General features: G+C 40.3%; 3 protein-coding genes across 6 annotated transcripts in view; 1 reads left to right on the top strand and 2 right to left on the bottom strand.

Annotated features, from left to right (window-relative positions):
* Positions 1 to 212: 212 nt before the first annotated feature.
* trnt1 (tRNA nucleotidyl transferase, CCA-adding, 1) lies at positions 213 to 9698 on the bottom strand. Its single transcript, XM_087840536.1, has 8 exons — positions 9564 to 9698; positions 9250 to 9379; positions 7143 to 7336; positions 5862 to 6000; positions 5174 to 5300; positions 4864 to 5057; positions 3832 to 4085; positions 213 to 933 (listed from the first exon to the last, which is right to left on the bottom strand). The coding sequence occupies exons 2-8, from the start codon at positions 9377 to 9379 to the stop codon at positions 688 to 690; spliced, it is 1284 nt and encodes a 427-aa protein (XP_087696662.1). The 5' UTR covers positions 9564 to 9698; the 3' UTR covers positions 213 to 687.
* Positions 9699 to 9736: 38 nt separating this feature from the next.
* On the top strand, positions 9737 to 14529 carry arl6ip5a (ARF like GTPase 6 interacting protein 5a). The gene is made up of 3 exons (XM_087840537.1): positions 9737 to 9996; positions 13311 to 13528; positions 13702 to 14529. Exons 1-3 carry the CDS (start codon positions 9818 to 9820, stop codon positions 13860 to 13862), a joined length of 558 nt encoding a protein of 185 aa, XP_087696663.1. The 5' UTR covers positions 9737 to 9817; the 3' UTR covers positions 13863 to 14529.
* Positions 14530 to 18071: 3542 nt separating this feature from the next.
* frmd4ba (FERM domain containing 4Ba) overlaps positions 18072 to 19436 on the bottom strand; it is a 41729-nt gene continuing 40364 nt past the window's right edge. For all 4 annotated transcript variants that reach the window (XM_035905017.2, XM_035905016.2, XM_006784735.3 and 1 more), the window contains one exon: positions 18072 to 19186. In XM_035905017.2, coding sequence (XP_035760910.1) covers position 19186 — 1 coding nt within the window. In that variant the 3' untranslated portion in view covers positions 18072 to 19185. The remainder of the gene's footprint in view (positions 19187 to 19436) is intronic.

Genomic DNA, 19436 nt, shown 5'->3' with positions numbered 1-19436 from the left:
AAAACTCTTGGCGATTTCATCAAAATGTAAAAACGACGGCGGGAGGGACACGGGCTGAACAACTGTTGAGCTTCTTCATACACAGAGAGCGGTAGTAAAGGAGATCAGCGGATTTTATGTCTCGTCTCTGTGGGAGGGAGGAGCAATCTCACTCCAGCACAAAAAAATGTATTTCTCACAGTGCCAGAAACGTTAGAATTCACACACTGGGGGCCACCTTTTATTGTACAGAGCATGCAGAAAAGGGCAGCCATGAAAACTGAACCTTTTAGTAGAAGTGTAAAATGATCTATACAGAAAACAGAAATACAGTCAACATAAAAAAAAAAGCCACAGACACAAACATTCCTCTGCTTCCTATCATCATGTGAGCAATGAAAATAAACATCTACTGTGAATAAACTGAATTTATTCCATGTGTAGTTGTCCGTTACAGGTCAGAGCGAGTTTACTGCAAATGATGAGAATCCAACTGGCTGAGCATCAACAATAGTGGCCCAAGGCTGCAGGCTCAGGCTAAAGAGCATTTTTCCGCCCGATTTCATGTCTCACTCACCGTAGTGTCCTTTCTGATTGTTTGAGCATCAGGCTGCTCAAACAATACCCAGGAGCAGTGCAGTCGCAGCATCAAGCGTCCATGCGATTACCATCTAAACACAACAAAACCATTTCTGCTCCTCTGCTTGTTTATAGCTTTACATAACTCAGCAGTTCATCTTTGTCCATCTGGTAATGACTCTTCTTCCAAATGTCACGGAGCTTCTGTAAGGTGGCGCCTATCTCTTTGCCCGAGGTGATGCCCAGCTTCCTCAGATCGTGCCCGCTGATGGGGAAGCGAGGGATGGACCATCTGCTCAGGTCTGACAGGAGCTTCTCCTCACCTTTGTACTTGAGCAGCTCGCACACTTTACTCTGGGAATCCAGCTCCCGACTCTGAAAGGATGTGACATGTGTGTGAATCAAAGTAACCACATTTTCTAGAACATCCCAGTCACAAGCAACAGTAAGAAAGCTTTACCATTTACAGTAAATACTTGGCTGAACTGTTCAGGACACTGTGGTCTGATCAGGTTTGACTGACAGTGGTTTGGCAACAAAAGCAGACAAATCTTTAACTGTCGCCACCGTTTTGACTCAAATTCTCCTAAATCCTGAGTGGTTAAAAATATGCAGCTGCACATTTTTCCAACTGACTCTCAGCCAACGTCAAACCAACATGCACACAGCAAAACCCAAATAAAGAAATCTGCTCTATAAGGCGAGACAAGCCCGGTGAGAAACCAGAGAAACCAGTCTTCATTCTTTCTCCGTCTACTTTATCCAGTGGTGCTTCTGGTAATGGCAGGGTTAAAGTATTGTGTTTTTGTTTATCAATGTCAACCTGAGTAAAACAAAAATGAAATTAAAAGATATAAGAACAAAAACAGTCTAAAAAAAGTGACAGCTTAAGATGCAACAACTAAATTTGGTTTTGAAAATAACTTTAGAAAAATGGTGAGAACAGAACACTGTCTCTCCCAAATTGACTTTTTATATATTCAGTAAACATGCCATCTTTCAATTATTTCTTAATCCTACAAGGTGTTGTACATGTTCACTTCCTTGCTCAGTCAGGGATCCACCAGCATGTTATAAACCAGGCAGCCCTCCTAGCCTAAGCTGACTCTGCACCGAGCACTTTTTATTTTTTTAAAGAAAGCTGCAACCATTAAATGGTGGAACTTAAAACTCTTACTTGTTCAGCTGATTTTCATTCACTAGTTGAATGACATGAAGTAAGATTCACTGGATTAAATAAACCAGAAATAAACCAACTCCCTCCTTTACTCGCTATATTTGCATAAATGTCTTGATGGCTCTTTTTAAACTTCAGGATACTTCCTGTTGATGGTCATAGTCTTTACTGTCTGTGTACAAAACATTTTAAAAATCTACTTCATCTTGACATTTACGAGGCTTTCGTGTCATAAACAGTATGTTTGTTAGTTTCCATAATTAGTTTTGTCAGCAGCTCAAGACACGACTACTTGCGCTGGTAGCAAAGCACATTTCCACAGCACGGGAGCGTTTATGACTTAGAAACAATACTTACGAGTGCGGTGTGTATTTTCAACATATAGAAAATATTGTAGAAAGATTTAAAATATGTCGCATTTGACCCCTGGCCAATAAACTGATCTTAAAGTCAAAGTAATAATAATAATGTTGTATAGAGCCATTTAAAACTATGGTTCTACTACCATTGTTTGTACTGACCACAAGCATATAGCGACTGATATACAGGGATTCTAAATATCACAGTACTTTGTACCTCTGATCTCTTCTTTGCGGTCAAGTTAAGCTAAACTTTCATAAAATGTCTTATCTGTAAAATTCTGCTGCCTTTGTTTGCATTGGCAACACTTATTTTTCAATTAGTCCATAAAATGTGTTAATTTTACTGCACTAAACTTCAAGTACATTTAAAAAGAACAAAGAAAACAAAATAACTACATATAAAAGACAATACTATTCCCTTATAAGTAAATACTGCCCAGCATGTATGTCTAGTTATAAATGGAAATATAAAGAGAGTGTAGAATGTCAATAATGTAGGCTTTATAGTGTTGAAACTGTCTATTATACTTTAACTTGAATGTGGAATCATGTGTCTAATTAGCAAATCTGAATACAATTTCATATTTATGTCTTTAAGAACTTTAATGACAGTTTTAAAAAAATACTGCTACAACTAAAACTAAAGTTGAGCTACGGTTTGTGAAAGATGCAGTAACTACAGAAAGAACTAGCAGAGTGTTTTGGTAGCTGTAGAGCAGGGGTAGGCAACTCCAGGCCTCGAGTGCCGATGTCCTGGAGGTTTTAGATGTGTCCATGATCCATCACAGCTGATTTAAAGGGCTAAATGACTCCTCAGCATTTCTTGAAGTTCTCCAGAGACCTGGTAATGAACTAATCATTTGATTCAGGTGTGTTAACCCAGGGTGGGATCTAAAACCTGCAGGACACCGGCACTCGAGGCCTGAAGTTGCCTACCCCTGCTGTAGAGTATTTGACCCTAACCGATCTGGTTTTGGTTCGGCTCTTTGACCTGTTCTAGGCTCCTCTGCTACCCCCTGCTCTCCTGCAGTGGCAGTGCACAGTGTTGGCTGGCTTTGATAGATGAGATTATAAACTAATTAAAAATAAAAACTGATGTTTCTATAAACTCTGGTGTCAGTCTCTCTCCAGTGTGTTTCAGCTTATGAGCTGGGTTGTAACAAAAGCTGATCAAAGCTTAAACTAGTGTCAAATCAATTTAGCAAATCTAAACACCAGAGCGATTTATGTTGACATTTCCACATAAAAAAAAAAAAAACAACAACTTTAAAATAACAGCTACAACAAATACTACTATAACACAAACTAAGGTTCAGCTAAGATTTGTGAAACATGCACCATTTACAAAAATAACTATCAGAATGTTTTGGAAACTATTTTTTTTATTCTACAAACATTGCAAAGATAAATATTCCATCAAAGATCAGCAGTGGTTTTGGTTTAGCTCTGGTTAACGATCCACACATTTCCTAAATACTTCCTGCCTCTGAAAACAAAGCCGTAACAGTCGGGTGAGATCATGCTGCAGTCTGTTGTGAATGACGGCTGCAGGCTGGCAACTCTTGAACATTAGCGACACAGGTTGGCTATGGTAGGGAACATTCACAGACTCAAAGGGTTAATTAATGTCTGTGAAACTGGCTTTTTAAACACATATGTGACTAATATCAGTGACCGCATTGGTCTGGAAATAATATTCTCTGTACAGACCGAGTGGAAGAAGAAGAAACTTACGTCAATAATAAAGTCAGTGAAAGGTTTGAGGCTGTCTGGCTCATCGTCTCTCTTGCAGAGCTCCCGTCTGTATTTGACCAGAAACAGTGCCAGGTTCTTCTCCTCTCTGGACACCTTCAATCGGATGTCCATCTTTTCCACCTGCTCTGGGGAGCGGAACAGAGCAGCCAGGATGGTCATGGGTTTGGGAGAGTGGTCTTTGGCGTTCTGCCACACTCGCTTCATCTCGTCAATATCGCCATCTGGAGGTAACCCTGAGGAGCAGCAGGGACAGGAGGGAGTGACCAGGACTGATGTGTAACAAGACAGAAAATGTTTGGTAGAATGATTTCTCCCTCAAACCTATTAAATACTAATTTAACAAGAGTTAAATCAGAGGAAATAGAACCTTACTAGATACGAGACAATAATAGAGCTCAGAGGACCACAGACATCAGGAGGCACTTAAATCCTCTTTATCTCAGGGAAGGAAACCAAAACTTTCTCCCAGTTATAAACAGCTGGAAACTGCAAGAAAACTGTTGGCACATTTGATCCATTATTTCCAGACCTATGCTAAGAAAACAATGATTTCACTGCCATCCCCTCAGGCCACTTTTAAGAAGGATCCGTGCCAAAGCAAAAGGGATACCATGCTCTGCAAAGTGGCCAAATTTGACCATATTGGGTAAAAAAAATGTTGTCTACAAAAAGCATATTTCACAAATAATAACCAGTTCTATGAGTATGAGTGTAGGTGTAACCGTCAACTAAATAAATACATAAAATAAAATAAAATAAAATAAAATAAAATAAAAAACCTACAGGGAAAAACTAATGTTGACATCTGAGCTGCAACCATCATGATTTCCTTTTTAAAACAATTTATTTTTCTAATTCGTCTTTGGTAGCGCTGGATATAATGTGAAAAACTCTTAAAATGTTAGATTTACCTTTTCTTCTTTTTAAAAACAGCTGAACAGAAACATATAAACATTTTTTATCTGGAGTTTAAAATGATTAAGACACCCAGCCGTGCCCTCCCTCTCTCACCAATGTACTGAGCCAGTTCCAGGCTATAGATCAGCTCCAGCAGGTGAGCGGCATGGTTCCCGACCGCCAACTTTTTTAGCTCCACCCAGATTCGCTCTCCCGATATAGCGCCCAGTCCGTGACCATTTTCCCTGATGGCAGTCACTGTCTCAGGCTCGTGGTCACCGGGCTCCGAAGAAACTCGGCCGTAAAACCTGCGACAAAATGATGGGAGTGAGGTGGTTAATACGCTCACGTCAAACAAGGAAGAATATCTGCTTTTCAAACTTCACAGTCTCAAGTTGATACAAAAAGAAATGAGGAAGTCTACCTAAAATATCGTAGTATTCTCAGGTAGTCCTCTTTGATCCTTTGTTCAGCGCTGCCAACAAACCGCACTTTACGGTTCTGCAGGTCCTCATATCCACGATAATAATCATACAATGTGCCGTCCAGACCTGTTATAGGAAGCAGAGTCACACAACTTGTCACAAAAAAATTGGAATGCAAAAACAATACTTTTTGGTTGCAACTGGGAACTTCAGACTGACTCTTCTTCTAGTTCTCTTTTAAATATCAATATAGCAACACAATTTCTGACATTTTAAGTACTTCCAAAACTGTTTTAATGTGTTTATTCTCAACACAAACTCAAGGTCTCTGCTCTGTGATTGCCAAGAAAATTCTGGACAACCTGCACGAGTGCTTCCCGTGGGTTAAGCTTCCTTTTGAACTCACTGTCAAGCATCAGTTAACAGATTTCAGGAAAAACACATTCCTAATTTTGGCTTCACTTTTCTGGAGACCAGATTTATTTCTTAAATGGTGAATCTGTCCCATTATCGCAGCTGTACAATACTTGAAACATCATAATTTAAAAAAAAAATAAAACTGAACGTGCTAGATGAAAATGGTTTTTAGATTTTGAGTGAAGGTGAAGGTACAGGTGAAAGAAGCTCCGTGTTATCAATTCTTTGTACGGTCCATTTTTAGGCTCAGTGGAGAAGAAGGGAAATTACCCAGAAACATGGAGTTAATGGTGAGGTCTCTCCGCTCAGCATCTTTCTGCCAGTCAGTTGTGAATTCCACCTCTGCATGACGCCCATCAGTCTGAACATCCACTCGCAGTGTGGTCACCTCAAAGCTCTCATTGTGCAGCTGCAAACACCCAATAAAGGAAACACTCATCAAGATCAGAGGCACAGAGAAGCCCGTGTTCTTCAACTGCTGTCAAGTACAAATACTATCAGAGTCATTTCACAGTCTTTATAGAACAAATCCAGCTTAGTTCATGAGAAAATTGTTGCACTTGATAAACATCCAATCGTATTGAGCCATACGTTTCAGCCTGCTGCACCTGCTCATTAGAACAAAATCTTTACATATTCTAGAAACATAAACATCACTCATTAGCAGAGCTTCCTGTTAGTGGGCTGCTTATTTATGCAATGCATCAGGGCTGTTCAACCATTTCAATCTTTCCATTAAGATTTAAGATTTGACTGATGATGCAGCTGGCTGCTCAGTGAATCATCACAATCTTTGCTCACGTATTTACTTTATATTTGCACACTTACTTTATTCCACCATTAAAACTGACCCTCACATGACCATGTGGTCATAAACAGATGTGAAGAATCTGGACAATTACACTTTTAGTTTGTAATTCTGTAGGTTATTTAGCCTAAAATATAAAACAGCTACTGTATGAGACCAACTTTTTGATTTGTTCATTTAAATTTTAAAACATTTAATTCTTAATCCTAATCATGAAGAAAGCTCATTCAGCCTAAAACCTTGTTTGACTGGCTTGTTTTTTTCGTTTTGTTTTTATTTTAAGAATCATCACAAGTGTTGATTTGGACAAACTAGCTCTAATATTTGCGATGCATTTTTAAGCTTTACTAAATCTTGCCTTGTTAACTCACATGACCTCCTCTTCACTCATATTTACCATAAATACCAACTCTAAAATCTGAACCTCGTGTGAATCTTTAAAAATGACACCCAGCATCTATCTATAGAGTACACTTCAAATTTAGCTGTCTAAATAGTTATTATTTTCTTAAGTGCATTTTATTTTCTATTAGACAAAAACAGACAGAAAATATACATGTTCTAAGAAATCAGTAATAAAGTTATTATTCCTTTCAAACAACATTAGCTACCATAACTATACCAGGACAGCAAGTTTGGTTAAGCAGTCGCTGACAGTTAAGTTTAACACTGTTCAAATCAGCTTTTAGCATTATTTAGACAAATGAAAGACTTCATCAGCGTTACACAGCAGAGCCTCTTACTCGTGCAGTGATAGTCCCGTGCTTCTCTCCTTTATTGTTGATCATCCTGATCCCAGCCGTTTGAAACATGTGCTTCATCTCCTCTGGAGTGGCTGTCGTAGCAAAATCCACATCTTCAGGCCGCTTCCCAGACAGCAGATCCCGCACAGCACCTCCAGCTATCCTCAGCTCATGCTGGTGTTTCTCAAACACCTCTGGAAAAACCGTGCAAACACACTCAGGAAACTTTTCAGAAGTTGCGCCTGGAGGTCGTTTTGACCTCTGCAGTGTATTTGCTCTCTTGCAAATCACCTGACAAGTTTAAAATTTTTAACTATTTTATCCTTAGTCTGTTAATAAAACAGGGAGTTTTACATCTCACGATCTCTTTCTCGTCTAAATATACCTTTAAAAAAAGGGGGCAAGTTTTACACACTGCTTTGGTCCTGAAGCAGACATTCTGACACAGAAGAGAAAGAACAGTTGCATCATCTGTAAAGCACTGCATCAAAGATGCTAAAGTGAAGTTTGAAATGCAGCCATCACAAATATCAGTTAAATCAGTCACTCTGGGGTATGTTCTGTTTTTGATTAGTTCACTTTCATGTTTTACTGACGTGACTCCCACTTAAATCCAACTCTGCTTTTCATACCATCAAAATATTTGAAAAAAGGGTCTATGGCTGTTGCAGGATTTATTCAGGCAGGTTGAGGGACAATATCAGGGAATTACAGCTTCTTATAACTTGGTGACTTTTCACGCAAACGTTGAAAACCTATTTGGCCAGGCTTCTTCAAAATAACATCCACGGGCTATTCAATCATTCTGGCATAAATGAAAAGTCAGTCTCGCCTCCAACCAGATTAAAATACAGCAGCTCTGCTTCTACCTGTCTACATGTTTTATAATGTGTTTTAAAAGTTTTAACTTATTTTACTAGTCACTTTTAAAGCAGCTGAGGCCCTTCTGGTTGCTCTAAAGTCGAGACTTAAATCTAAAGGTGACCGTGCTATTGCCATCACAGCCCCAAGCTTTCGAAAACAATCTGCCCAAGGAGATAAGGTAAAATTGGTGACTACTTGAAATCACTAGAAAAAACACATTTTTATAAACTTGCTTTTGTGACGTTTTGATCTCTCTGGTTTGTCTTTCGCCCTCTTATTGCTGCTTTATATTCTCATTTGGTTTTTAATTCTCTTTTGCTTTCGGTCAAGGAGCTTGTGTTTCTGGTACTGTTTATGTACGTGTGTATTTCTGTCTGTAAACATGATAGCTCAAAAGTTTGACATTAATTATGATAACCATTAAATTTTGGCTTAGACCCACTGAGGTCTTTAAGGTCAATTTAATGACTTGTTGGTCATAAACTGACAAAAAGCCTTATAACTTAGAAACTATGATTTTTACAAGTGTGGTAAGCACTGTATAAAGATTTAGAATTTCATTTCCCATTTGGGCTTTAAACCTCTCATTCAAGGTTAGTAGATTGATCTGAAGGTCAAAACAATAATAATGCTACACAGAGCTATTTAAAAGTGTTTCTTACTGTCCAGCGAGTGAGCTGCCTTGGTGGAGATTTGGGCTCTCAGAGTGCTTCATATGTTTTTTGGCTTTTACAATATAATACGTTTCTGATGCAGTGCTTTTTCTGTCTTAATATTTATTTTCCTTTTAAATCCCGTTTTATATTTGGTCCCAATTTCCAAGCTTTCTGTTTTAATACTAAATAAATAAAGCAATTATTACTATCAACATAGAAGAACCATCATCTTGTGAAAATTGTTAAAAACCCTTATTTCCGGTATGGTAAATTCAATTTCTCGCCATGGAAGCGCAATGCATTAAAACAATAAACCTGTACCTAATACAAAACCTCGATGTTGAATAAAAATAATAAATTAGTAAATAAGTTAATAATAAATTGTATAAGAAAGTAAGTAACAGACCGACGGGCGGTCTTCGGTTCTTAACTGCTCTCCGAGTGTCCCCATTTATTTTTAATAGGAAGTGATCAAGTTGTCAGTCACTCTGTCATTGTGCACGGGTATTAACATTTCACAAATAGGCGAAAACTCAAAGGTTTAAGTGACCGCAGCTGGCACGTGTCCTTCCGCAGCTGTGCCTCACCTGCCAATCCATTCAGTCCATCAGTGAACAGGGACTGGAACTCGCTGGTCTTTAGCTGCATGGTAAACAGGCTTCTCCAACACAAACTTGCTCTACCACTCACACGAGGACTCAGTAACCTGCTCCACATCTGCACAGACAAAAGACACGTTGTCACGGGCTGCTGCTTGGTTGTGTATCACTACTTCTATCGAGCTAGCTAGCTATGAGTCACTGAACGCATGCTCCTGCGCTCGAGCAGCTCTCGTGAACATTTCACGTTGATGTTTTTCCATGCCAACGTATGTGTAACCAAAAACAACAGACAAACTGACCTACAACTTAACAAGGAGATTATATGCGCATAAATCGCCACTATTTCCCATAACACCGTCCTGTTATCTCTCGTGAAAGCTGGCCGGAAGAGTTTCCATACCGGGCACTTAACTAACCAATAGCGCGAGGTTTCGTCAGGCAGTGTTTTTAAGGAACGTGCAACAACAAGTCTCGCGAGATTCTGGTTTGAAGTTAAGGGCGATTGTCTGTCAGATTCTGTGCGCTGTCAGATTTAATAAAGGGGGCAGAAGTGATGGCTAGGGTGGAGGTGGCACCGCTCCGACCGTGGACCGACTTCTTTCCTGGCTCGAATAGATTCGCAAAACCAGACACAAAAGATTTTAGGAAATGGAACAACAGAGTTGTCAGCAACCTGCTTTATTATCAAACTAATTATCTGTCTTTGGTTACCACCGTTTTCCTCCTCGTCGGGTAAGTAATGTTATATCAGTCACTATCAATCAGAGAACTTCGTCTTTTTTGTTTATTTACCCAGCTCGCATAAAGTACAATGCCTGTGATGCACTGCTATTGTTATATTCTCAATATGAACTTTTATTTCTTTGGTGCCAGAACCAACGACCGATCATTAAATGAGAATGTAATTTAAGCAGTGTTAAAATTCACATATATTAACTCTATAGTTGAGAAACAGCCTGCGTTTGTGGGGGCTGCTCTAAACAGTGAAACAGGTATCTGCAGACAATTTTGAGAATGGACTTAAGTAGAATAACTTAAAACAAGATCCATGCACAGACACGTGCTTATGCAGCGGAATTTTCTGAAGTCGTCTATTATCTTGTAACTACATACAAGGTAGATGTGACATATATTATCTCTGATCTAAAACATCCTGGCTTTGCTTCTCCCTTTCCCCCCCTTCTAAAGCCCAGCCTGCTAAAAATAATGATGTCCACTGAGCTGTGCCACGACACTGTTGCTGTGGTCATGAAAGCCCCATAAGCCTTCTGGTCAGCTGTTCCATTGCAGATAGCACTGGTGATAAAACAACAACTTAATCAGAGGCAGGGAGTCCATGAGTCGTGACCTGCAAACTCAAACTTTGACACGTCTGGTTTTTCAAAAAACCCTGTGATGCTATTTCCATTTAGTGTAGAGCAAACAGTCTCTGCGCTGTGTGTTTGTGAAAGTCAGTTGTTTTATAGTGTTATTGTATATGATATATGATAACTCGGAGAAAACAAATCAGTGTAATATTATACTGTTTGTACGGTTTGAAGGCATTTTTGCAAGCTTACCAAAGAAGTATTAAAAGTCAGTGTAGGCAGATTAAGTAGGGACTATGTGCAGTGTACTCAGTATTATACCTGTAGACCAGACCTACAAGAAGAAGAGGATTTTCAGGATTAGAGCAACATTCCTACAAATAGCAAGAAATCTCCTCTCCATGTTGAGTAAACAATAGAGCTAAATATGAGGAAGGAGCTAAACCGTCAAAGTATAGATGAGGTGACTGTAACAAGACATTAAAAGAAAAAGTCACTACAAAAAGAAAAGTTCCAAGAAAAAGTACCACAGAATGCCCAAAGAGCCTCTGTTGACTTTGTGGAGATGAACTTTTCTGCTATAAAAGGACGAACATCTGCATATGACAATGAGTTGATCATGCTACATTTTAACCGCTTCCACCTTCATCAAGCCGTGTTTCCTGAAGTTTTCTTGAGCTTTTTTGATGCCAGTAATCCAACAAAGCCTGACTAAGTTGCTTAGCAGGCCACTAGCCACATTTACTGAGGTCATGGACTTGGCCTGGTGGCATCACTGTCGTCGTGCCAAGGCTGGATCTATCACAAAGCAAATATGTCTGCACAGGCACAAGAGATATCTTGATGTCTTGATGGAGATGAGAATAGAAGGCTTCAATCTGCTGATTTATTTAAACCTTAGACAACATGATTATATCAAATTTGCACAATGAGAAGTGTTATTGTGTTTTGAAAATGTAATAAAGGCTCAGATTTTCCTATCCTGGATTTGTAAGATTTCAGCCTCACAAAAGTTAATTCTATTTTCTGTTCCTTAGTGCTCTAAATGTTTTTAGTGTGTGAGATATCTGAGCCGCAGACGAGCCAGTTTAGCACCCCTGCTGTTGAAGAATGTAGTTTGGCATCTTTTGCACCGTCTGTAGTTTCCATGAAACAAGAAAAAGAAAAGGATATCATGTGCATAGCAGTATATGTTGCTCGTTAAGTGTTATCAGGGCCTTCACACATGCATGAAGGCATGCACATGTGCGCTAACACACCTTGATGCCATCACTGATTCTGCTTTTCCTCTTTAGCCCTGAGAATATCCACAGCACAGTTTTCCAGTCCATCTTGAATGTGGTCAGCGCAAAGAGGACAACTCTGGTTTTGCTTATATGCAGCTTTAACTTGCATTTGTGGATGCACCAGTTTAAAATTTATTTCTCATCAGTACTTTTTAGAAGTGTTCCTGTGCTGTTATGCAGTGTTGTGCAAGGGTCAGAAGAGGTCACAGCTAACTCGGTGACACCCCCACACTTTTGGACTGTCTTCTCTGAATCTTTTAACAGCAACACTTCGGGCAAACTCAACCTATTTTGGATGCTTGTTTTCTATCAAGTCATATTTCTAAGTTTTAGTGTGAAATGTTCCACCAGAGTTGTTTGGGGTTTTTTTTTGTCTATTTTTGTTTTGTTTGCATTTCACAACTTTTCCATTTTTCTTTCATGAAACAGGTTTAGTGGCATCAGGTTGCAAACAGCAAGGGCGTTTCTCAGTTTCAGTGGAAAAATATTAATCATCCCAAGTGTACACACAATTATAAGTATTAGGGGCACATTAAGAAAACTGGAGTTGTTTCAAGACAAACTGCCACGTTTGCCTGTGTACGTGAGTTAGTGATCAGCCAGCGTGTGATACAACATACATGCTCTGATATTGAAACTATCGATGCCCTACGAACTGTCCATTACAAGCTGTTTCAAAAGAGAAATCATTTCCTTCCTTTCTTGTTGCTAAAATTGATTCTGAAGTAGTTTCACCAACTCAGAGGGTAGAGCAACTGTGGCGTTTTGTCTTGAAACAACTGTAATCTCCACATTTCGACTTTATTCTCGAAATAGAATTGCGACTCTAATCTTGAAATTTTGACTTTATTCTAATTCTTTTTATTCGTTAAATTTTTTTTATTGATTTGCCCCTACTGCTGTTTCGTACAATTAAACTAATCTGACATTTGATTTTTGTAAACCAGTCTGATCCACTCAGCAGTTGCTGTTGCACACACAGCATCTGACCACTTGATGGAGCTAGTTAGCACACAAGAACAGCGCCTCTGCTCCAGCTGCATGTCAGATTCAAGATTCGGGACTGTTTATTGTCATTATGCAAGCACAACGACATTAAATCACATAAATATACTGACAAAATACATTATATGCAGCATGTACACAGTGAAAGTGGGCCTTCTGCATGCTTGGACTGAACATGAGTTATTTACTGGCTGTGTGTGTCTGTGTAACGTGTATACCTGAGTGTCATAATCGTGTGAAGCTGAGCAGTAGAAAAGCGCACTTTACACAAGTTATTTTACATATTATAAAATGCACATAAGGAGGTATAACCCGAGGGGTAGGACCTGGAATTGGGCAGACGAATATTGCACACAAGGGTTGTACGTCGTTACCATGGGGTCAAGTTCAGCAGTATGCCAAAGCTATTTAAACTTGCCCTCATATGTTCTGTGCTGCTGCCTTGCAGGATCCTGAAACCTCTGGAGACGCTCATAGCCATAGTCGTGGTGTCGGTCGTGTTCGTGGTTTCGGTGTGGGTGGGGGAGAACGGAGCTGCGATCAACAACTTTAAGAAGCAGAAACCTTCAGCGTTCATCATTTTGATCATGGTTGCCAGCTGCATATTGATTTCCATGCTGGGGAGCATCTTGGTATTCATGTGGGCCATCACTTTACCCCTGATTTGTAAGTTTGTAAGTTTGGCTGATTTGGGTGATTGAATGTCTAATAATTCTTCAGAGCATAATGATCACTGCATGTGTGACATCATGAAATGTTTCAAAATCAATGAAACACATTTTCCAGATCCTCAAAGTGTGATATTACAGCTGACATTTTTCTACGGGTTTGTTTTTCAGTAATATTTGCACATGCTTCATGTCGCAAACGCAATATGCAGAATAAGCTGGAGAACAAGATGGATGGATCTGGACTGAAGAAGACGTTTATGGGCATTCTGCTGGATTCTCTGGGTCAGCAGGAGGAAACCATTCAAAAGATCCACAACTTTCTGAATTAGAAGTTAAAGAGTGACTGGATTTGAGAAGAAGCAAATGCACATCTGTGCGTCAAAGATTATGACTTTTTTTTTTTTTTTAAATTTTGCTTAGATTTCATACGTTTGTCTCTCTCAGTCTAAACTCCTTGAAGTTTCATGCACAGCTTGTGATTTAAAATGAAAGATTGTTATCTAAAGGGCTTTATCTTTACCTCAGGGCTTCTGTCACTCTACCCAGAACTTGTCAGGGTACGTTTTTTTTTTGTGTTTTGTTTTTTTTCTCCGAACAGTGATGAGGGCATGTGAGTGCAGCCTCACATCTCTGCTATGCAGTGTGCAAGTGTTCCTGTAGAACCAGCTGCAGACTTAACCCTGGGTACGAAATCTGTGTTCAATCATTCTCAGAAACAGCCGACAGCCCTGTCTGTTTGTGCTCAGCTAAAATTGTGAAAGCAGCACGAGTGTTGCCTTTTAACAAAGAATGAAGAGTGCACGCTCAACTTAGTTGTACTGCCAAGAAGCTCGGAGGCTGGATTGAATAATCTGCTCACGTAAAATGTAACACCAGCTTCAGTCCACCAGCCCACCCGATGCTCATCCAAATAAAAAGTAGACAAAAGAGAGAGGACTGCTGTGTCTCAAGTCAAACTGCTTTGTCAATATTGTAAAATAAAGACTTCAAAGGTGACCCGTGACCATCAGTGTTCCCTCTGAATCTTCGAGTGCTTCATCTTGACAGTGCCCCCTGGGTGATGGATTGGTTAACTTTACTTTCCTCTCCACTTACCCCAAATGCTAATCAGTGGGCTTGCAGTAGATTATAGTGCAGAGAGCTGACAGTGGATTCATCTGCACTCACTCACCTCCAAACCCGATTTAGTCGCTGTGTCAGCTTCTCTTTTATTGGATTCCATTTAAAATTGATTGCAGATAACAAGAATCCATCCAGAACCTAATGCTCTGTTATTCAGTTTGAAGCGGCAGCGAGGGGAAAACGGGAGGATGGTCCATGTTAACCCTTTGCTTTCTAGGTTTGCTGTAGCTGAGGATCTCTTCGCATTGCTCAGTTGGACTCAGCTGCTGGGTTTTCCCCCCTTTTTGTACTTCAGCGCTGATTTATGTCCCGCGGTGCTTCATCAGCATCCATATTGTGAAACTTGGACGAGTGAGTATAAGCACCGGTGGCAGTCTAGTCAAGTAAAGTCATGTCTCAGAGGGCACAGTGGAAGCCCTTGTTCTAGCTGCTGATGCAGCTGCTGCGAAGATCGTATCGGCACGTGTGCTGCTGCACACCCAACAGGTGTGTGTGTGTGTGTGTGTTTGGTCTTTTCTTCTTCACAGTCTCTCCAGGAGTGAGGCCTCTTTTACACTCTACAATACCAAAATCTTGTTTCTGTGCATTTCTGGGCAAAAATCAGCTGCTTTCACCTGCTGCGCGCTTCTTGCACGGGACACTGAGCAATGTACAGTACACAGTGCTTGCTTTTGCATGGTTACGCGTACTTGCTGTGCTGCCTTCCACTTGACCCCTGCGTCCCCACCCCCCTCCTCTTCCCTGAGAGGCTTTGGCTTGTGGCTAGCTAAGCTGGTTAGCTAGCCTCATAACTCAAACAGCCTGTCATTCAGCAGATCTCGGCTGCTTAGACCTACACCACAGCCGATCATGTGACCCATTAAAGATGACCCACCATGACCTGTGCAGTCTGCTGTATCCTCATGTGAGCTGTTCCACCTTCCGGTTTGTCCATGTTTTTTGTTTTTTGTTTTTTGCCTCCTTTTGAAGGAAGAGACAGGAATGAGCTGTGAGAGCATGTGACCTGGTCAGCTAATCCAGTCGTTCACCTTTCATAGCTTGTCAGAGTCATTACTCCCTGAATCCTGGGGAAGTCGCAGGATTCGGGGAGTAAGCACAGCATGATTTCAAGCCATTTTAATCTCAGTTTGGCCGAGCCCTGTGGCTGCTCAGTTTAGTGTTTCATGTGTGACACTTCCTGTGTGTGCTACCATTGGGAACATTGTACATTCTATATTTAATAATCACTCAGTGTACAGCTGGTCTATTACAGTCTTTATCATATAACTGCCTGCACTGACGAAAATCAAGGATTAATGAAAAAAGTGAAACTGAACTAAAACATATTAGCTGCGGGGCTGTAATGCGGAAACAAGAAGCTGAAAGGTCCTAAAATGGACAGCCATGGAGCTTAGGGGATTTGGTGAGTTTTTCTTTAGCTTGAACTTATTTACACAAAAGAAAATGTATACAAAAAATGGACACCACGCCACCATGACGCCACCCATTGTTTATTTAAGTCCAGTTGTCAGGCATCGTGCGTAGTGTTTCCGCCATATTGTCATTTTGGAAACAGACTTGCTGAACGAGGGGGGGGGGGGGCTGACAGAAAATCAACGGACAGTACCCACTCATGAGTTGTCATACACAAAATATGACCGTTATACTTGTTATATTACCTATATAAAGTAAGGCTGCCCAGCAGGCGTGCCATTTTGCTCTTGGATCACTGTCCTTCGGGAGCTGTTTGAAATTTCTGTTCCCATTGTTGATTGTAACAAATTTGCAGTTTATTATAGTTCATTTCAGTTTTTTCACACATTGCTTGTAACTGCCACTTGACCTCATTCAGTTGCAAACTGATAGCAGACTGACTCCATCTTATCATTTTATCACCACATCGAGGCACCAAAGTCTTTTTGAAGAAGCCAACTGACAGCAAGTGGTCGTAGACATGGTCCCCGTCTCCGAAGCGACCCCATCAAGGACACGAAGTGAGGAGGTCATTACACACATTCATGATAATTTGGGTTGGGATGCAGTCTCCAACCACTCTCTTCCCTAGTTTGCCCCAAGGGTTGTTTTTCCCATAAGCTTCTATGCAGATTGCAGGTTTAAGGCACTTCAGGATCCAGGAGCTGTGTCGATCATTTATGTACAATCTATGGTTCACATGGTAATCTAATACACTATTCAACACTGTTTAGTGCAGGTTTAAATCAGAAACCATTCAGTCAATGAACTTGTAATGCAGATATTTGATGCCAGTACTTCCAGTACTTGACAGCTTTCAATACTTTGCGTGACTGACGTTTCCATTAGTCACACAAGTATTGGAGTCCATGCACAGCCTTAATCCACTCTGCATTACAAGTTTTTTGTGTGTTGCGTTTTAGATAAAGAGAAAGTCAATAGAAATCTATTGTTTATGTAGTGAAGTGTCAGCTGGAACAGCCTCCCATGATGTCTAACTACAGCTGGCGCGGCCGAGACAGGGAGACAGCTGGATGAAGAGCTCTCCCCCTCTTTCGCTGCTCGAGGAGCTGGAATAGTCCAAGACCTCCCTTGAGCTTGCTCAAGAAGCATAAAACTGAGAGGCACTCTGAGCAAGGAAAGCTGCTCAACTCTGGCCGTCTTAAAGAGGGGACCCGAGGCAGGATACATCGATAGAAAATGTGCAGCAGCACAGGAAGGAAAGGAAGGGGAATGGTAGTGAAAGGTTATAGTACAATGTGAAGGGAGGAGGGCTCGGATAACATGTGTAAAACAGACTTCTCATAACATGAATGCCTGCAGGGAGGGTTTGATGCTATAAACACTAGCTTGTCATTCACACAGAAGACACAAGGAAAGGTTTTATAGCCCATAGTGGGTGTGACAGCCTTTAAAGACTGGTTTGGTCGGTTTACAGCTTGAGAACCCGCACACACAAAAAAGTGCCTGGTTACACAGCAAGGCAGTGAGAAAGTACAGCAGAGCGACAGAACTCTGCAGAGCAGTGAGTTTCTAAAACCGGCTCATTTATTCACACTTGACTGTCATTATGAGTGATTGCAGCTCTATATTCATTCATTCTTAAGACGCTCAAAAAACCCCCCAGTACTTTAGAGTTATCTCTCTTACTATAATCTGCTTCCTTGAATGAACACCTGATAAGCAGCTTCCAAACCATTTATATGAGGAAAACTCATTTGTGTTGTGTTCTGCAGTCATTAAATGTAAATGACACTTTAGGTTTTCTACCTATTTTCCTTCTGGAAGTAGTGATTATTGCACCTTTATACTCAATTTCATTAACTGAATTGGCCCAGCAGACGTTCATTTAGCTAATTCAAAGGATTTGGATTTAAATCCTGTGTTGTCCTGCACTAAGGGGGATAAGACGCTTCGAAGGCTCAGTTTTAAATAAATATCACCCACAAACAAAAGCACTGGGAAATTCAATTTTTTTAATCCAAACCATTGTAATTATACAAATTACTAAGAACCAGCTTAACAATAATTGTTTACTATATATTACATGCTTTTCAAATACATAAAAATGCTCTAAAATAATAAAAAAAAGACTAAGCCAGTGTATTTACATACCAACATTTACACAGTTTTAATCTCTTGAGAGAAATTTGGAGCACCAGTCCATGATTTCCAGCATGGATGAAATAACCATGTTCAAAACAAAACAAAACTGGATTTTCTGTCTTCCCACAGAGGCAGTAATATTCGAAACTGGTGACTCAGGTAATACTTAAGTGGTGCAACAAATAAGCATTTGGCTCAATTATGGTGTAAGTACTGACAGTGAAGCAAACTGAATACTTTGTAAATGACAAACGAGTGTAGAGACCGGAACGGTAATAGAAACGTGGATCAGGTGACTGCAGAATGTTCCCGGAAGTAGCCTTTTCTCTCGACTCCTATTTAACGAGTTCAGTGCTTCATTAATGACCTTATAAATCCGTGTCTAATCCTTCATGGTTACAGTGTTCATATGTGTGTGCAAGTAGCACAACAGGATCAGTCATGTTCTTTGTTCATTGCCGCTCAGTATCCTCTTAGAGAGACAGTTTTAGTCCTTGGTTCAGTATCTCTAAAGAGTAATGCTACACCCTTTGCTATACCATTCAGTCCACTGCAGGGCTTGGTATAGTTTCAGTGCACAGGTCCCATCACTACAAACACTCGCAACCCCATGATTAGACACTCCAATGGAGTTCTTGTTGTGATTTCAAATACAGGGATGGGCATCAGTTTGGCAACTGCGTTCAAGAGATACAGAAATGAGAATACTTCATTTAACGTGCTGAGTTCCACAGAAGTTAAATTCCTTCATTCTTTGGGTCCTTTTACAAGGAAATTACAAAACAGGTAAGTGCAGTTTAAGGCACAGTGACGTTTTGTCAAGGTGAAGATTTTGCACAGTTGTAAGGTATCCGGCTAAACTATTGTTCCTGGTTTTGAGTCTTCATGCCAGTAAAGCTGTTCTTCAGGGTCCATGTTAGTGTGCATTTGGCTGTTGATGTGGGAGTCCATTTGGCTGACATCTATATAGGATCTGTAATGAACACACAAAACAAACACATTAGGCTGCAAACTGCTGACTGTGACTGACTACGGGGTTAGAATTGATTAACCCTGGGCTCTGCGTCTAAACTACAAAGGTAAAATGTCAATATAAAACAGCAATGTGAGCCATCACCTGTGTTTCAGATTTTGTAATGTGAAAGCTGATTTCACACCCAGGGTCAAACATTCTCACCCAGTTATAAGGCAAATGCACACAGACACAATAGCCGTCTATACAC

The sequence above is a fragment of the Neolamprologus brichardi genome, chromosome 5, assembly GCF_056152115.1.
Source record: "Neolamprologus brichardi isolate AB-2024 chromosome 5, ASM5615211v1, whole genome shotgun sequence".
In the NCBI taxonomy this organism is placed as follows: Eukaryota; Metazoa; Chordata; class Actinopteri; order Cichliformes; family Cichlidae; genus Neolamprologus; species Neolamprologus brichardi.
This window is presented reverse-complemented; position numbering and strand designations above follow the sequence as displayed.